This window comes from Trichosurus vulpecula, chromosome 4 (assembly GCF_011100635.1).
Source record: "Trichosurus vulpecula isolate mTriVul1 chromosome 4, mTriVul1.pri, whole genome shotgun sequence".
Classification (NCBI taxonomy): Eukaryota; Metazoa; Chordata; class Mammalia; order Diprotodontia; family Phalangeridae; genus Trichosurus; species Trichosurus vulpecula.
The window spans coordinates 298,983,100-298,999,906 of NC_050576.1; the positions used below are offsets into that span (position 1 = coordinate 298,983,100).

General features: G+C 37.5%; 1 protein-coding gene across 6 annotated transcripts in view; it reads left to right on the forward strand.

The window, feature by feature from the left end:
* The window catches only part of RAPH1 (Ras association (RalGDS/AF-6) and pleckstrin homology domains 1), a 112,494-nt gene that overhangs the window by 7,271 nt on the left and 88,416 nt on the right, over positions 1–16,807 (forward strand). For 2 of the 6 annotated variants that reach the window (XM_036754413.1, XM_036754415.1), the window contains exon 1: positions 8,161–8,194. The exons of 2 other annotated variants lie outside the window; for them this stretch is intronic. In XM_036754413.1, the coding sequence (XP_036610308.1) occupies positions 8,192–8,194 (3 nt within the window). In that variant the 5' untranslated portion in view covers positions 8,161–8,191. Of the gene's footprint in view, positions 1–8,160; positions 8,195–16,807 lie in introns of those variants that run through there. 2 more of the 6 variants (XM_036754416.1, XM_036754418.1) reach the window with 2 other exon arrangements.

Genomic DNA, 16,807 nt, shown 5'->3' on the forward strand with positions numbered 1-16,807 from the left:
AGATTACAAAGGAAACCAATTATATGGAAATAGTTGTCAAAATATTTTTAAAAGTCCACAGACCCTAGATAAAGAACCTCTGATAGTGGAAGGAATTTGTTGCAGACTATTTGAAGCCCATGTATTATATGAAAGATTTAACCTGATCTAGAGAAAACAACAAAATAACAACAACATTGGTGTATGGGTGTGAGGCAGTTACCAGTTCCTTCAAATCCTGCTCACATTTCTCTTCTTCATGAGAAATATGCCTATGTCCATCTCCAGTCGTCCTGATGAATATCAGGTCGCTGGACCCATATGGCTCTGGAGGAGAAAATGAGGTGGTGAAAGAAAGAAGACAGGATTATAGTCAAACAAAATAGTGGAATCAAGGAAAGGTCTCCCTGTTACTCTCCTCAAACTACAAACTAGGTTAAAACTTTAGCTACTTCTGTTGTAAAGTATATGTGCATTCCTAACCATAGGGAAATTGGGGTTGGGGGATGACACTCAAAAACTTAGTTTGTGACACATTTTAAAAAATAGGAACCTAACAAAAACAGTTGCATAAATACTACAATAAATAGTGGCAGCATCCATCCTCAGCTTCAAGCTGCTGTTTAGCTGGCACCCAACTCAAGGATTGGGGTTGGAGGTGCCAGGCTAGCAAAATCTCAGGCTAGGGGTAAGAGGGTAGCCTTGGCCAAATCTCCAAGACCAGGGAGGCCTATATATAGGTTGGAGGGAGGGAAGAAGGAGTATGAGAGGGATGAGGATCAGACCTCCTCTGCCCCACAGCTCCTACTGTACTAGAAGATACACAGCAAATATGATACTTTACCTTGAAAAACTTAAGTTTGCTTGTAGAAGTCGGGGCCAGAAGGGTTCCAGCTTGTGAATTATTGTGAGGTGGTTCAGTATTCTGCATTCTTGCTGTTTATCACATGATATTGAGCATAAGCAAACCAAAATTCAGATTGTTCTCTAATAAATCAGTCCAGGTGGAACAGTTTTCAAAATGAGCATTATAGCAGAACTGACTTTACTGTGTTTGGAGAAGGTAGTAGAGAGAGGTATATTGAAGACATACTAGAGAACATGTTCTAGGAGGAATAGTATCTGGAGAGCATTAGAACTCTGAATATAGAGGGGTCAGAATTGACCCTTCTATTGAGCTACCAATATTTGCAGCTTAAATTTTGAAATGTTTTTGCCCTTAAAAATTAGATAATTTCATGAGAGTTTTCTTTAGGACATTATCAATGCTGTCTTGTAAGTAAGATACATATATGTGTATCCTTGTATATGAAGTAGACTGATAAAGAGAATTTGATTAAGTTAGTACCTCAGGATTAGCTTTAAATGTTCATTTAAATTGAAGGGATGTGTGTGTGTGTGTGTGTGTGTGTGTGTGTGTGTGTGTCTTGTTATATATGTGAATATAATTGGTATTATGGAATTATGTGCAGAATTACCCAGAAACCTAGACACAAATTTTTTTACTGGTATTTGTGTTATACTCTTATTTGACTTATTTCATATGCTTTTAACAAATCAGAGTAGAGAGGGAATCCACCAACCTCTTCTTTCTTATTAATTGCCTTTCCTCATGGCTCAGAGCTTATATCATTAGCTTTTGGTAAGTTTTAATATAGGGTAAATCAAAACCTTCCTCTATATTGAGCACTGTGATTGATGGACAATGAAACTAATCATCTTTGTACTTTTCTCTCCCAAACTGCCTTCTGCTGCTGCTGAATCTGTTCTGAACCTGTCATGCTTGATGACAACTAATTTCTAGACCTTGATCTTTTTTTTAAATTTTATTTCCCCCAATTACATCTAAAAAAATTTTTTTAAACATTCACTTTTAAAACTTCAAGTTACAAATTCTCTTCCTTCCTCCCTTCCCCATTGAGAAGGCAAGCAATTTCATATAGATTATACATGTATAGTCATGCAAAACATATTTCCATATTAATCATGTTGTAAAAGAAAACATAGACTAAAAAAAAACTCAAGAAAAATAAGCAAATAAAAGTATGCTTCAATCTGTGTTGAGACACCATCAGTTCTTTGTCTGGGGATGGAGAGCATTTTTCATCATAAATCCTTCAGAGTTGTCTTGGATCATTGTATTACTGAGACTAACGAAGTCATTCACAGATGATCATCTTACAATATTGCTGTTACTTTGTACATAGTACATTTCGCTTACATGGACATTTTCACATTTTCAAGACCGCTGGCCAGATGTTAGGGTGTGCAGTTGGTATAGCTCTGGAGGTTGGATATGGTTTTATTCAGCCTCATTGGTACTTTTTTATTTTTTGCTATTGCCCCATTCTGAACTTTATTTTCTTTTGAATATTTTTTGTTTCGTATTTTATTATTTAATATTTTAGTTTTCAACATTAATTTCAACAAGATTTTGAGTTACAAATTTTCTCCCCATTTCTACCCTCCCCCCACTCCAAGATGGCATATATTCTGATTGCCCCATTCCTCAGTCAGCCCTCCCTTCTGTCACCCCACTCCCCCCCACACACACTCCCTTTTCCCCTTACTTTCTTGTAGGGCAGGATAGATTTCTATGCCACATTCCTTATATGTCTTATTTCCCAGTTGTATGCAAAAAAACCTTTTTTTTTGAGCCTCTGCTTTTAAAACTTTGAGTTCCAAATTCTCTCCCCTTTTCCCTTCCCACCCACCCTCCATAAAAAGGCAAGCAATTCAACATAGTCCACACGTGTATTGTTATGCAAAACACCTCCACAATAATCATGTTGTGAAAGACTATTTTTCCCTCCATCCTATCCTGTCCCCCTTTATTCAGTTTTCTCCCTTGACCCTGTCCCTTTTCAAAAGTGTTTGGGTTTGATTACCTCCTCCTGCTATCTGCCCTCCCTTCTATCATCCCCCCTTTTTTATACCTTCCCCTTACTTCCCTGTGGGGTAAGATACCCAATTGAGTGTGTATGTTATTCCCTCCTCAAGTCAGATCTGATGAGGGCAAGATTCACTCATTCCCCCTCCCCTGACCCTTCTTCCCTTCCAACTGAACTTCTTTTTCTTGCCACTTTTATGTGAGATAATTTACCCCATTCTATCTCTCCTTTTGTCCCTCTCTCAATATATTCTTCTCTCACTCTCACCCCTTAATTTTATTTTATTTTTTTAGATATCATCCCTTCATATTCAACTCACCCTGTTTATGTGTATGTATATTCCCTTCAACTACCCTAATACTGAGAAAAGTCTCATGAATTACATACATCATCTTTCCATGTAGGAATGTAAACAAAACAGTTCAGCTTTAGTAAGTCCCTTATGATTTCTCTTTCTTGTTTACCTTTTCTTGCTTCTCTTGATTCTTGTATTTGAAAGTCAGATTTTCTGTTCAGCTCTGGTCTTTTCGTTGAGAAAGCTTGAAAGTTCTTTATTTTACTGAAAATCTATATTTTGCCTTGGAGCATTATACTCAGTCTTGCTGGGTGACCTTGATCTTTAACAGTAGAAATAACAGAGATCAGACTTTCAGATTGTACAATGAAAACCAATATCCTTACATACATTTAATTTGCATTAATTCAGAGAGAGAGAGAATGAGAATATTATCTGGGTTGTCCCCATCATTCCGTTCAGATTGAATCCTTTGTGGAATGGGCATGAGATAAGAGACATGAATCTTTTGTTCTCTAAGTTGATCTCTGGTCTGGAGTGCCTCTTACCTCCAGTGTGAACATCTTGCCATGCAGAGTTAAGTCTAAAGTATCTCATTAGCTTACCCAAAGTTTTATTCATTCTGCTGAGTTGGTAGAGTTAGTATAAGTAGCAGCTATAATTGGCCTTCCTAGTATTTCTTGCCAACCAGAATTAGAAGTAAGGCTTCTGCTGTGTTCCTGTTCACTTTCTTGTGCTTTTTTTTGGCTCATGGTGACACAGAAAGGTGGTAGGAGTGGGGAGGGTGGACTTTGTTACAGGGAACTTCAGGTGAATAGATATCTACTCTGCAATTTATAATCTCAGACCATTGCCTTCAGTAAGTGGAGATTGTTACTTGGCCAAGTTCACACAGTATATGTCAGAAGTGGGACTTGAATGTACGTCTTCCTGGCTTGGAAACCAGCTTCCGTACTATTTCACCAAGCTGTCATTCCAGGCAAGAAGAACACTTACATGGTCTTAATATCACATTTATGTAGAATACTTTCCTTTATCAGTTTTCCATCTAGCTAATTTTCCTTTTGAGTAGAAGTCCTGGCTGTCCCTCTCTCTGGTCCAACAGCTTAGCTGTTTAAAGTGAAAAGTAAAATTTACAATCAGTAATTTCCATAGCAACCATTTCACAGCCACCTGCTCTCTTATACAGATTGTCTGCTTTTAAAGAGACCTTAGATCCTTTTCAGCTACACCTGGCTTAAAGTATAGAACCTTATGGACAATATGTAAATTTCACGTTACGATTTTTCTTTCTGTTGATTTTAGAACCTCACACATAAGATATCACTCCACTATATTCGCCATCTTAATTCAGACAGTTCGGATACTCTCTGAAAAAGTGATTTTACTTCTCTAAACCTCAATTTTCATATCTATAAAATGGGAATAATATTTATACTACCTGCATCATAGAGTTGTAGTGAAATGATTTGCAAACTTTAAAGCCCTATATAAATGTGAGTTGGATTTATTTAGGTTTCCGGACTGCCCACTACTAAAGTATTACTCCAATTCAACAAGCATTCATTAAGTTGCTTGTTATATATGCAGGGCATTGTGTTAAGTATTGGGAATACAAAGACAAAATCAACAAACTCTGCCATTCCTTTTTAAAATTTGTTTCTGTTTTTTCTTAAACCGAACAAATGTGGACATTTCCATCCCCCTCCCCACACACACAGAGAGAAGATTGATTACTGCCTGTTTAAAAAATGCATATATGTGTGTATGTTTAAAAAATAAATGCATTACGTTAAATTACATGACAGTACCAGCCCTATACTACTTGTCTGTATCTATCCCCTTCCGAACTTTATTCTTCTCTCTTCTGTGTATTTTCTATTCTCATAATATTTCTTTAAATATTCTTTTCTTTCTTTTTTTTTTTAAGATTTATTGGTGTGTGTTTCAACAATCTGGCTAGCAGCTGTTGTGGGGGTGAAAGACCAACAGAAGCCCAACAACAAGCACGCTACCAGCATGCTGCCAAAGCACAAGTTCTTTTGATCTGCTTAACTAAGGAAAGCAATGTTAAGGGGTTGACAAGCTTATTTTAATTCAGCATACAAATATCATTCACTTAGTTCAGGGGAAAAGACTAGCATCCTGAACTTCGGGGCAAAATACAGACAAATTACGAACATCAACTGACAGATCCAATACAATTCATAGTTACCAACATCTAGGTTCAGCCAGGGAGCTCAGAACAAGGGCTGGCCCAGAGTCACGCCACAACCACTGCTGTGGGTAAGAGCTCCAATGAAGAGAAAGCCAACCCCTGGTTTTATATCTTTTTCAGGGTCAGGGGTGAGTCGCACATGCAACTCACTCACGTGAACTAGAATTGTCACAGCAACTCACCCACATGACCTAGAATTGTCACAGAGAGGCGACTTAAACCCACGTGGTCTAAGAGCCTCTGATGTCCCAAACCTATCACTCAAACTCATGTGTAAACTAGGCCCTCCCCTGAGTTATCCCCACCTTGGGCCCCACCTTAGTTACCAATCCACACCCACATAGGTTTTACACCTAATAGGGGTTTGGGCCTGGGGCTTAGCACCTAGTAAGACTCAATGAAATACACTGAATTACTCAAAGGAAACAAAAGCCAACTAAGTGCTAAAAGCCCATTTTGCTTACCAACACAGTGTGTTTTGATTTTACATTTACAAACATTTCCAGATTGCTCTCTTGTGACAAAGTAAAAGGTCGAGTAGGTGGCACAGTGAATAGAGCACCAGGCCTGGAGTAAGGAAGACCAGAATTCAAATGTGGCTTCAGACACTCAGTATCTGTGTGACCCTGGGCAAGTCACTAAACTCTGTTTGCCTCAGTTATCTTATCTGTAAAATGAGCTGGAGAAGGAAATGGCAAACCCCTTTAGTATCTTTGCCAGGAAAACCCCAAATGGAGTCACAGAGAGTCAACAAAATAAAATGAGCAAAACTAACAGTGCGTCATCTAAAAGTACATGCAACATTCCACATCTGTAGCAACCTTCCCCACCTATTTTAAAAGTGTTTTTTTAATTAACAAATTTTTTTACTCCCTTCCATTCCCCACCATCCCACTGAAAAAAATGAGAAAAGAAAAACAAATTCCTTGTAACACTTAGGCATAGAATTTGTTTAAAATAGGATACTACCATAGGATTCCAATTCTTCCATAGGATTCTACCTTCACTCCTGACTCCTTGTATATATATTTAGAAAAGTATTTTTACTGGTCTCTCTGCCAGTTTTCTCTTTTGGCTGTGGCTGTCCTTGGATGCTTTATTTATTTATTACTCCTGCATTTCTGTTGATTGGGGTATTCCAGAAGCAAATAATCTCTTCAGATTTGGTTTTCTTTTAAAAATGTTTCAAATGCCTCCCTATTATTGAATATCCATTTTCCCCCCATGTATGATTAAGCCCAGATTTGCCTTGTAGGTCATCCTGGGATGCATCCTGAGCTCTCTTGCTCTGAAGAACACATTATTATTCTGTTCCCTAAGTTTTCTGATAGTTGTAGAATAATCTTGCACTATAAGGATGCCCTTTCCTTTGTTTTGAAGGTCTTTCTCTTGGTGCTTGTAGAACTTGTTCCTGAATTGAATTGTTAAATTTAACTGCCAGGTGTCTTGGATTTTGCAGCCTTGGTTTTTTTCTGGAGGTGATCTGTGAATTCTTTCAGTTAGTATTTCATTTTCTCTGTTTAGAAGTTCTGGGCAATTCTCTTCTATTATTTCCTGCATTATGGTGTGAAGGTTTTTTGTTCTGTCTTGTTCTCAGAGAACCTATGATCCTCCTGTCTACAAGATCAGTATATTTTGCTTGCATAGTGAATATATTTTCTTTTGATGTTACTGTTTTTTGCTTACTTTCTAGATTGGCCTTCACTTCTGTGTATTTTCATTCCCAGTCTGTTTTTCTCTTTTATTTCTTTGATGAGATTTGTCATCACAGAGTACGGGAGTTTTTTTGGTTTAATTTCACCCCCATTATTTTTGCTCTGCAGGCCATAAATTCTATTCATTTCTCACTCTCATTCTCATTCCTTTTTTGAACCACTCAGGAACAGTGTGTTGTGATTCTATGTTCTCAAATTCCACAGGGCCTGCTAGCTCATCAAGTGTTGGATCATTTTCCTTTGTTTTGCAATATTTATTCATAAATGCCTGAATTTGTTTAATAGATTGGAAGGCCATGTTTCCTTGTGTTGTTAATGTTTTCCCAGTTGATTTATATGCATATCTTCTTTCAAGTTTTTTGAGTTTTCTTCTAACTGAAATCTGGTAATTTCTTTTTTTCTCCCTGATTTTTTCCTGATTTTCACTTTCTGACTCTGTCTCCTCTGATGGTGGTTTCCTTGGAGGCTAAATCTCAGAGCATCTCAGCTTCCTTCCACATTGGGCAGTTCATGGTTCACCAGCCTATTGAAGACTATCAAAGTTCCAGAAACTACCAGAAGTTGGTGAATCGGAGTGCTCCAGAGTTGAAGGAGGCACTTCAGCTAGGACCTAGTTCAGCCAGAACCTAATTTAGCCAGATCTGGCAGAACTGAAAAAAATATCAAAATAGCATGTTAGCATGTGGTAGAGGAAGGCTTTGGAGTATATAATAACAGTGATAAAGGGGGCTCTGGGAAGTTGAGACCTGGCAGTGAATGTACTATCAATTAGAAGAGTGGCACTCTTTTGAGAAAACTAATGGTACAAGGCAACATCAGGTGAAGCAGTGTTAATTATGTTACTGGTATGAGACAAGTATACACACAGATCATTCTTTACACAGTACAATTAAGGATAATGAGCCCCTTTTTATTTTAGCAAGGCATAAATAGGCAGTAGTTTTTCTTAAAGGGTTATTGTGAATATTGGTTTTTATTGTTGTTATTCTAATTTGTTTAATTTATTTTTATTTTTAGTTTACAACACTCAGTTCCGCAAGTTTGTGAGTTCCAAATTTTCTTCCCAGCCCTCTCCTCCCCCCTCACCCTCCAGATGGTATGTAATCTGATATAGGTTCTACATATACCTGCACATTAAACTTATTTTCACAATAGTCAAGTTGTAAAGAAGAATTATAACTAATGGAATGAACCATGAGAAAGAAGAAATAAAACCAAAAAAAAAAGAGAGACTTAGCTCTTCTCAGCAGTGTTATTCTTTTTACTATGCCAGGTGGTAGATGAAAAGACTGAGGAAACAAAAGTTCAGGCTTCTAAGTATATCGGTTTATTAAGCAATGCATGTCAGTTGCAAACTAAATCTGTTCTAGGCCTTCCTTATCTTTGGCATTGGACCCTGAATACAGGAGGAGACAGATCTTAATGCATTAAAGACCAGTCTTGGTCTTTAATTAGAAGAAAACAATCAGTATACAAAATTAGGTAGTCTGATTTCTGATTGGAGGAAAGATTAGGAACTTTCCAAGTTGGGAGGGGGAGAGTGAACAGGTACAATTCCCTGAAATCAGAAAAAGAGGTGTCCCACTCCCCACAGGTATCTGGAAACAGTAATGGGACATGGAAACAGTAACCACTTGATGAGAATGGGTCAAGTTTTCAGATCAGGCATGTGGGTTACTTGAGATGTATAATTGTGAGAAAACTTTTTGCATCAATTTTCAGATCTGACTGGGGCTCTAGTCAGCATAACCTAGGTCCTTAGTTAAGGATCTCTAAGCAAAAATTAGATGGGATCCACCTTCCCAACCAGGCAGGACTAGGTTCAAACAATGCAACTATTCCCACAGTTGAATAAAGTTTTCTCACAGGACAAAAATTGGACTAGATCCATAATTGAATAGAAAGGGAACTGATTTAGCTCTAGAATTGAGTCATAAGATGAAATCAGTGTGGTTCACTCATTTCCCACTACTACTTGCTATTCTAATCACAGAGATTTATTAACTATTATATTCGTGTGGATTTTAATTTAATTTGTGTGGATTTTAAACCTTAAAAGACACCTACTATGTTTTCTTGTTCATGTTTATTCATAAAATTCATGAGTTATTCTGAAGTAACATGTATCTATATTTTTGTAAGAAAAAAATTAACTGAATAGAGGGGAAATATCTCCATTTTGCAGAACAGGAAACTGAGGCTCAGAAAGGTTAAGTAATTTACTCATCCATTGTAATGCGTGAACCTAATAAGTTTCTTACTGAGGATCCGAACCAGGGTCTGAAACTCCAAGTTCGATATTCTCCATTATATATACATACATACATATGTACATATGCATATATATGTGTATATATACATACACACACACACACACACACACACATATATATATACACAGAGAGAGAGAGAGAATAAGATTAGTATTGAGCTGAAAAAGTTGGAAAATATTTCATAGACAAGGTAGTTCTTAAACAGGGAACAACTGCCTCCCTCTAATTCACATCCTGTCACTTAAGTTCATTGATAATACCTGTAATGTATCTTTACAATCCATCTCCATATCTCTATTCCCACTATTATCACCCTAGCATAGGCTTTGATTGCCACTGAACTTTAAAAAACCACTGACCGTAACTTTTCTCAGCTTTCCTGATCAGAATTTGGTCTGGCATATCTTCTTGATAGTTAAGTGTATTAAGTGAGCTGCCTACAAATTCTGACTCACTCTGCCATCTTGACTCCACCCCCCTCATTTATCTTTATATATATTCACTCCCTGAAATAGCGTGTCCATCTTTGAGACTTAAATTATCACTTTTATGTATTATTGAGATTGGATTTCACTATCACACCCAGACTGAAAGTTCAGTGTCACTCATATGTAAATGCCAACACTGCTTGTTTCCTTCCTGGGCCAATTTCCACATCCTTATGCATCCTGGTGGCCCTCTACCCACAGGGGCTCTCTAGACTAGTGCTAGATTTCATTGCCACACTCATCAGATTTAGCCCTACAGCAGCTCAGAATTCCCAAACTCTGATCAGCCTCAGCCTCCTGCGCAGCAGATGATCACTTCTATTGCATCAATCACTGGTGTGCTTGCTCACTGAGTACTCATTACGATTTAGCTCTTTGAGGAGTTTAGAGAGTAGATTAGTATGAAACAATTTAGAGAGCAGTTAAGCACTAAACTTCAGAATAATGATGCAGCTCACATTTACTTAGTACTTTAAGAGTTAACAAAGTACTTTCTTTTTAAGGCCTTGTGAAGAAGATAAAGCAGTAGCCTTTTAGCTAAAGATCAGGTATAGCAGGGATCCTTTTCCTTTATGAAGGAAGGATTGATTAGAAGAAGGAGAGAATGTAGGTAGAAAGACTTGCTTGGAGACTATGGCAGTAGTTCAAGTAGATGGTAGTAAATATTCAGTTGGGGAGTCAATGAGAATGGAATGGGAGGGAGTGATATAGGATAGATTTTGGAGGCATAAACTGCATTATTTGGTAACTGATTAGATTTGACAGAAGATTAAGGAGGACAAATTAAAGATGATACTAAGGTTTTGAACGTGCTGATGCAAAGCATATTGAATTAGAGCCAGATCTGAATTATGATCTTGATGATGACACTTGTCTACATGTCTAAGGACAAGTCACTTAACTTTTCTGAACCTTGGTTTCTTTGCCTGTAAAATGAGGGATAATACTTGGATTACTCACCTCACAGGGTTGTTGTGAGCAAAATACCTTCTAATCTAAACCCTTAAAAAGCATTATAGAAATTTGAGGTGATGATGTTGTAATGGTAGTGCCACAGGCAAAAATAATGAGGTATGAGTTTTTGAGAAAAGACAATGTTTTAGACATGTCTACTTTGAGGTGCTGATGGGACACAGAGATATCCTGTTGGATGGTTTGGAGGTATATATCAGGATGAGGACTGAATAAAAGGCCATTGGATCTGACAACTAGAAGTTATTGGTGATTTAAAACAATTTCCCTAGCGTAGTACAAATGGAATTCAAAAGGCTGAGAGACTAGAAGCATTAGATGTAGGACAACTTTTTCAAAAAGTTTGGTCATGAGCAGGAAGATAGAAATGTAGTCTTAACTGGATGGCTTAGAAAGGTCAAGGGAAAACTTTTTAGGATTGAGGAGCTATAATCACATTGACAAATATTAGAAGGAGCTAGTGGAGAGGAAACGATTTATAGGATTTTTAGATGTAGGAAGAGATCATCTAGAGCACTCTCTTGACGTAAGGAAATAAGCTCAGAGAGATAGGGCTTGCCCGAAGTCACACACATACTAAGCAGCAAAATCAGGATTTGAATCCAGGGCTTCTGATTCTAGATCTAGTATTCTTTCTACTATATCACTGTGCTGAAGTGAATTGAAGATACATGAGAGAGAGAAGAGTTGTTTGTTGGAGCAAAGTTGTCAGAGAGGCAAGAAGTGATGAAATCAAAGGTCTATGTGGAGGAGTAGAGAGAATAAGTGTTGATGCTAAGAATTTTTTTAGGGTGTGGAAAGAAGTTGAGGGAATTGCCATCAGTTAATTTAGTCTTCTTAGTGAAGTAGGAGGCAAAGTAACTTGCTGTAACAGTAGAGGTGGGAATGGGAGATTGGAATTTTGATGAGCGAGAAAAAGGTTTGGAATAGTACAGTTATTGTAAAGTAGGAAAGATTGCTGAGAAACAGGCAGAAGCTATGGGCTTCAGGTAGGTGGCAGGCTATTTTGATACTGGTGTACTGTAAATTTATACTAAACAAAATCAGTTTTGTTTTTCAAGCTTTATTTAGAAGTGCTCAGACTCCCTGGAGCTGGGACAGAGGAATAGGTACCAAATGAGAGGGGTGTGTGTGTGTGTGTTAGGGCATTTGTAGTATAGAGAACACTGTGTGCTAGAGGCTGTGGATTAGAGACTGTTACTATCTTTGTAAATACCTAATCGTATAAACAATGTATATAAATTGAATTATTTTATCCATATTTTATATTTATGACCGTTAATAGACCTTTGGTAATGTACTAAGCATTGAGGACACAAAGAAAGGCAAAAATATGGTCTTTATTTTGAAGAGGCTCACGTTCAAATGACAGCTACAATGTGCAAATAACAATGTTTACTAAAGAGGTATACAATGTAAATGGAAGATAATCACAGAGAAAAAGCACAAATAGTGAAGAGGACCAGAAGCTCCCATAGAAGTCTTTGTAACAACAATGTGGCTTGCAGCTGCTGCTGAGGTGTAAGACCCAACAAGACCAGCAACAAGAGCTGCCAGCACAGGTTCTTTGATCTGCTTTTCCAAGGAAAGCAACTTTAAGGGGTTAACAATCTCACTTTAATCCAACACACATCTTTCATTCACTTAGTTCAGGGGAAAAAGCCAGCACCCTGAACTCCAGAGGAAATACAAATAGAAATTACAAACAGAAAATATCAACAGATCAAATAACAGTATTCAACAGACAGGCTTTGTCTGATCAAGATAACACATACGTAGTTACCAAAAAGAGAAGCACAAACATCTGGGTTTTCTTCAAAGCCGGGGGGCTTCAGCAGCCCCCCAGAGTCTCCACACCAACACTCTTCCGGTGAATGAGAGCCCCAAACAAAAATGCTAACCTCTGAGTTTATATACCCTGTTCAGTGTCAAAGGGCATCACAACCATGCGACTCAAACCCATGTAAACTAGGCTTTCCCTTGAGGTAAACAGGTCATCAGAGACTCCCAATTTAATCAGAGAAACAAAGGCCAGACTTATCAAAGGCACTTGATTACATCAGTGCTCCAAAAGAGAAAACAGTTAAAAAAAAATAAACAAATAAGCCCCACCCTGCTTAACCTTACAGTCTGGAAGGAAGCCAGGGAATGGAGTTGAAGAGGGAGAGCATTCCAGGCATGGTAAATATATGGAATCAGGAGTGTCATGTTGGGAATTTCATGTTCCTGGATCATAGTATGTGGAGGAGGGGAATAAAATGTAAGAAGACTGAAAACATAAGAAGCAGCCAGATTGGGAAAGAGAGAATTTTAATAGGGAGCCACTTTAGTTTATTGGCTAGGAGTGTGATATAGTCAGAACTTCTCTTTAGGAAAATCACTTCTGAATGGAATATGGACTAGAGTTGGGGAGAGACTTGAGACAAGGAGACCAATCAGAAGGCTATAAAGTGATCCAGGCATAAGGGCCAGCACCAGGGTGGTATGTATGTGAGTGAGAGAAGAGTGAAAAAGAATGAGGAGCCGGGGATGACACCATGATGTCAAGACTTTTTGGCTGAAGGGCTGTGGTGCCTATGACAGTAAAGGAGGATCATAATGACAAGTATTAGAAGGAGCTAGTGGAGAGGAACCAATTTATATGATTTTTAGATATAGAAGAGATCATCTAGTCCACTCTCATTACAAGTAAGGAAATAAGCACAAAGAGGGCTTGCCCAAAGTCACACACATACTAAGCAGCAAAGTCAGGATTTGAATCCAGGGCTTCTGATTCTAGATCTAGTGCTTTTTCTACTATATCACTGCGCTGAAGTGAATTGAAGATACATGAGAGAGAGAAGAGTTGTTTGTTGGAGCAAAGTTGTCAGAGAGGCAAGAAGTGATGAAATCAAAGGTCCATATGGGGGAGTTAGTTTTAGCAAGATAAAAAGGGAAAGATCTGGGGGAAAATATAATTAATGAGTTGTTTTGGGTGTGTTGAGTTCGAGATGCCTACAAGATAATCCATTTTGAAATGTCCAAAAGGCAGTAGTTGGTGATACAGGGTGGGAGCTCTGGAGAGATACTAAGGCTAGATTTACAGATCTGGGAAACATCTGCATAGAGATGATAATTGAACCCATGGGAACTGATGACATCACTAAATGGTAGTTAGGAGGATAATCAAGAGAGAGTAATATCAGGAAAACCTATAGAGGAAAGAGTATCCAGGAGAAGAGGGTTGTCAAAGGTTGAAGAGATTTCCTTAAAAGAATTTAGCCAAGAAGGGGAGCAGAGATACAAGATGACATCCAATACGGAATAAGTCTGGTTGGATAAATGTTTCACATGCAAAAAAGTCCATAGAGTTGAATTGGTTACTTCTTCATACTAAATTATAAGCTGTTTTATTCTTCATCGTGCTTTATACATAGGAGGCACTGAATAAACTTTTGTCGAGTAAATGCTGTAGAATATGAGGAAAGCATTTTAGAAAAGTATGCTAAAACAGTGACTAAAATGACTGTACATTTTACCTAGAGATCCTTCTGTTAGACATATGCCCTAAGGAGGTCAGCATCTGATAGAAACATCCCATATATACCACAATATTCATGGCATCACATGGTAATAAAGTGGCAATAAAGAACTAAAAACAAAGATGATCCTCCTCAATTGGGAAATGGTCAGATTGTGGCACATAGATGTAAATGTGCATTATTCTGCTATAAAAAATATTGCGTATGCTATGAATTGGTCCATCCATTCTGGAAAGGAATTGGAATAATATTAAAAGGTGAATGAAATGTCCATACTTTTAGACCCAGAAATTCCACAGCTAGGCATATAGCCCATGGAATTTAAAGGCAGAGAGGTCCTACGTATGCCAAATAGTCATTACTGAACTTTTTATGATAGCAAACAACTGGACACCAAGCAGTCAGTGCAATGGTGTAAATGATGTAATAACAAAAGTCCAGATTCTGTGTAATTACAATGGCCAAGCTTGGCCCCAGAAGAGTTAAAGAAATGTATCTCCTTTCTTTTACTGCAAAAGTAGGGAACTATGAGTGTGGATTATTTCAGATAGGGGGCAATAGGACTGGATGTGTTTGTTTTGCCAAACTTGTAATTTTTAAACCTTTTATTACAAGGGAATCCTTGCTAGGTATTTGTCAGGGGTTGCTGTTCATTCTACATCTAATACAATGGGTCACTCAGAGCCAGAGGCTTTAAACAAAGTCCTTTTTACTAAAATCATTCCAGTGACCTCATAAGCAATTCTCATAACAGTTTAAAAGTAATCCAGAGGATAACATCAAATAAAAGCCAGTGACAAGAGTACTAAAAAGCAGTCAGCAAGAGGTGCACAGGTACCTCAGGAACTCTCTGCCAAAGTCTCAAAAACATTTTTGCACTCTTCTTGCCCAGAGCACCAAAATTTTGGTCCCAAGTAAGTCCACTTATGTGCAAAACTAACCCCAACTGCCCCAGATCTGCTTAACTTCCTTGCTTGAAATAGTCATACCTGGTGTCGTAGTGTAGAGGGTTAACAACAGTATAGTTCCACAACAGTAGGGTATGTGGGAGAGATATATTGGGAAATGAATGTGCTGTAAAAGCAAAGGAATCATTTAAAATTAATTTTAAAAGAAATGCTGTTTTCATATTATGAATAGAAAAGTGCTACTCAGATTTGCTTATTATACAGATACTATAATCAGGTCATTTGACCATGTATATGGAAACTTTTTTCTGTTTATAATTTTGTATGTTTAAGCAAAATGACTTGGTTTTATATGTTTTTTGTTATATAATGAAGCAGTGTCCTTTGTAGGATATGAAGTATTCAATAAAAATCAGCATTTTGATATTTTCATTTATAACTTGATTTTATCTCAACAAGATTTTATAAGTTCTCTCTAATTCAGTTTTTTAAATCTTCATATATAATTTTCATTGGCCTTAATAGTTGAAAAACATAGATGGTAGGCTGAGTTGAAAATAATGCAACTATTTGTTTTAAGCACACTGATTTAGTTTTTAATACGTTTTTGAAATTAGAAAACAAATCTGAATTACAGACCTATTTTAAGTGCATGCATTGAATGAGACATAGTATAAGATTGTGTGTGATAGTCAAGGTAAAAAGACTCGAAAGGACCCATGGAAGAAGGAAACTAAAATAACTACTCAAAAGCTGATGTAAAAATAAAGAATAAAAAAGAGCTGCTCAAGGCTAAAGAAGTACATAGGAAAACACATACCTAAACAAGAAGGAAAATTAGAGATAATCACAAAGACATAAATTCTGGAAGATTAGTGCCATAGGGGTCTGAATAATTCCTGAGCACATACTGTTGTATAAAAGGAGAGACCTCCTTGGCCAGACGATTCCTGGAAGAGAGTTTGGGAGTGGCATCCCTTTCCAAAATTTTATTCTGGACTCACTAATTTCTGTTTCTGGCTAAAGTCAGACAAATAACCTGTATTATAGTTACTGTGAGAAAACATCCATGTGAAAACTGAACTCCTCCTGGGCTGAATTCTACAGGTGGATTTTGATTATCTTTCCTGGGGTCTAATGATGACTCCTAATATTTGTCAATTAGCTTCTTGAAGGGATGATGTTTTATACTACTTTGCACCTTCTACTTTATCTGCCATGTTGTGTCATCTTTGCAGTTTTGCTTAACTAGATGCTTAATCTTTGTCATCTCAGGAAGATAATCTTCATTCATGTATTTGTTACAATAATGTCAAAACCTTATATGCATTTAGCTTACATTAGTTAAACTATAGTATGGATGGAGAGAGAGATACTCCAGCATACAGTCAGATGGAAGTTTGAATTTTGTTTTCTTTTTTAGTCTCATTTCTCCTGAGAGTATCTCTCAGTTTGAGCATCTTACCACAGTGTGTCCAGAATCTCCTCTTCAGTATTCTCACAGTCAGTCCATTCATTCTGGTTGATCTAAAGAGAGGACATCTAGC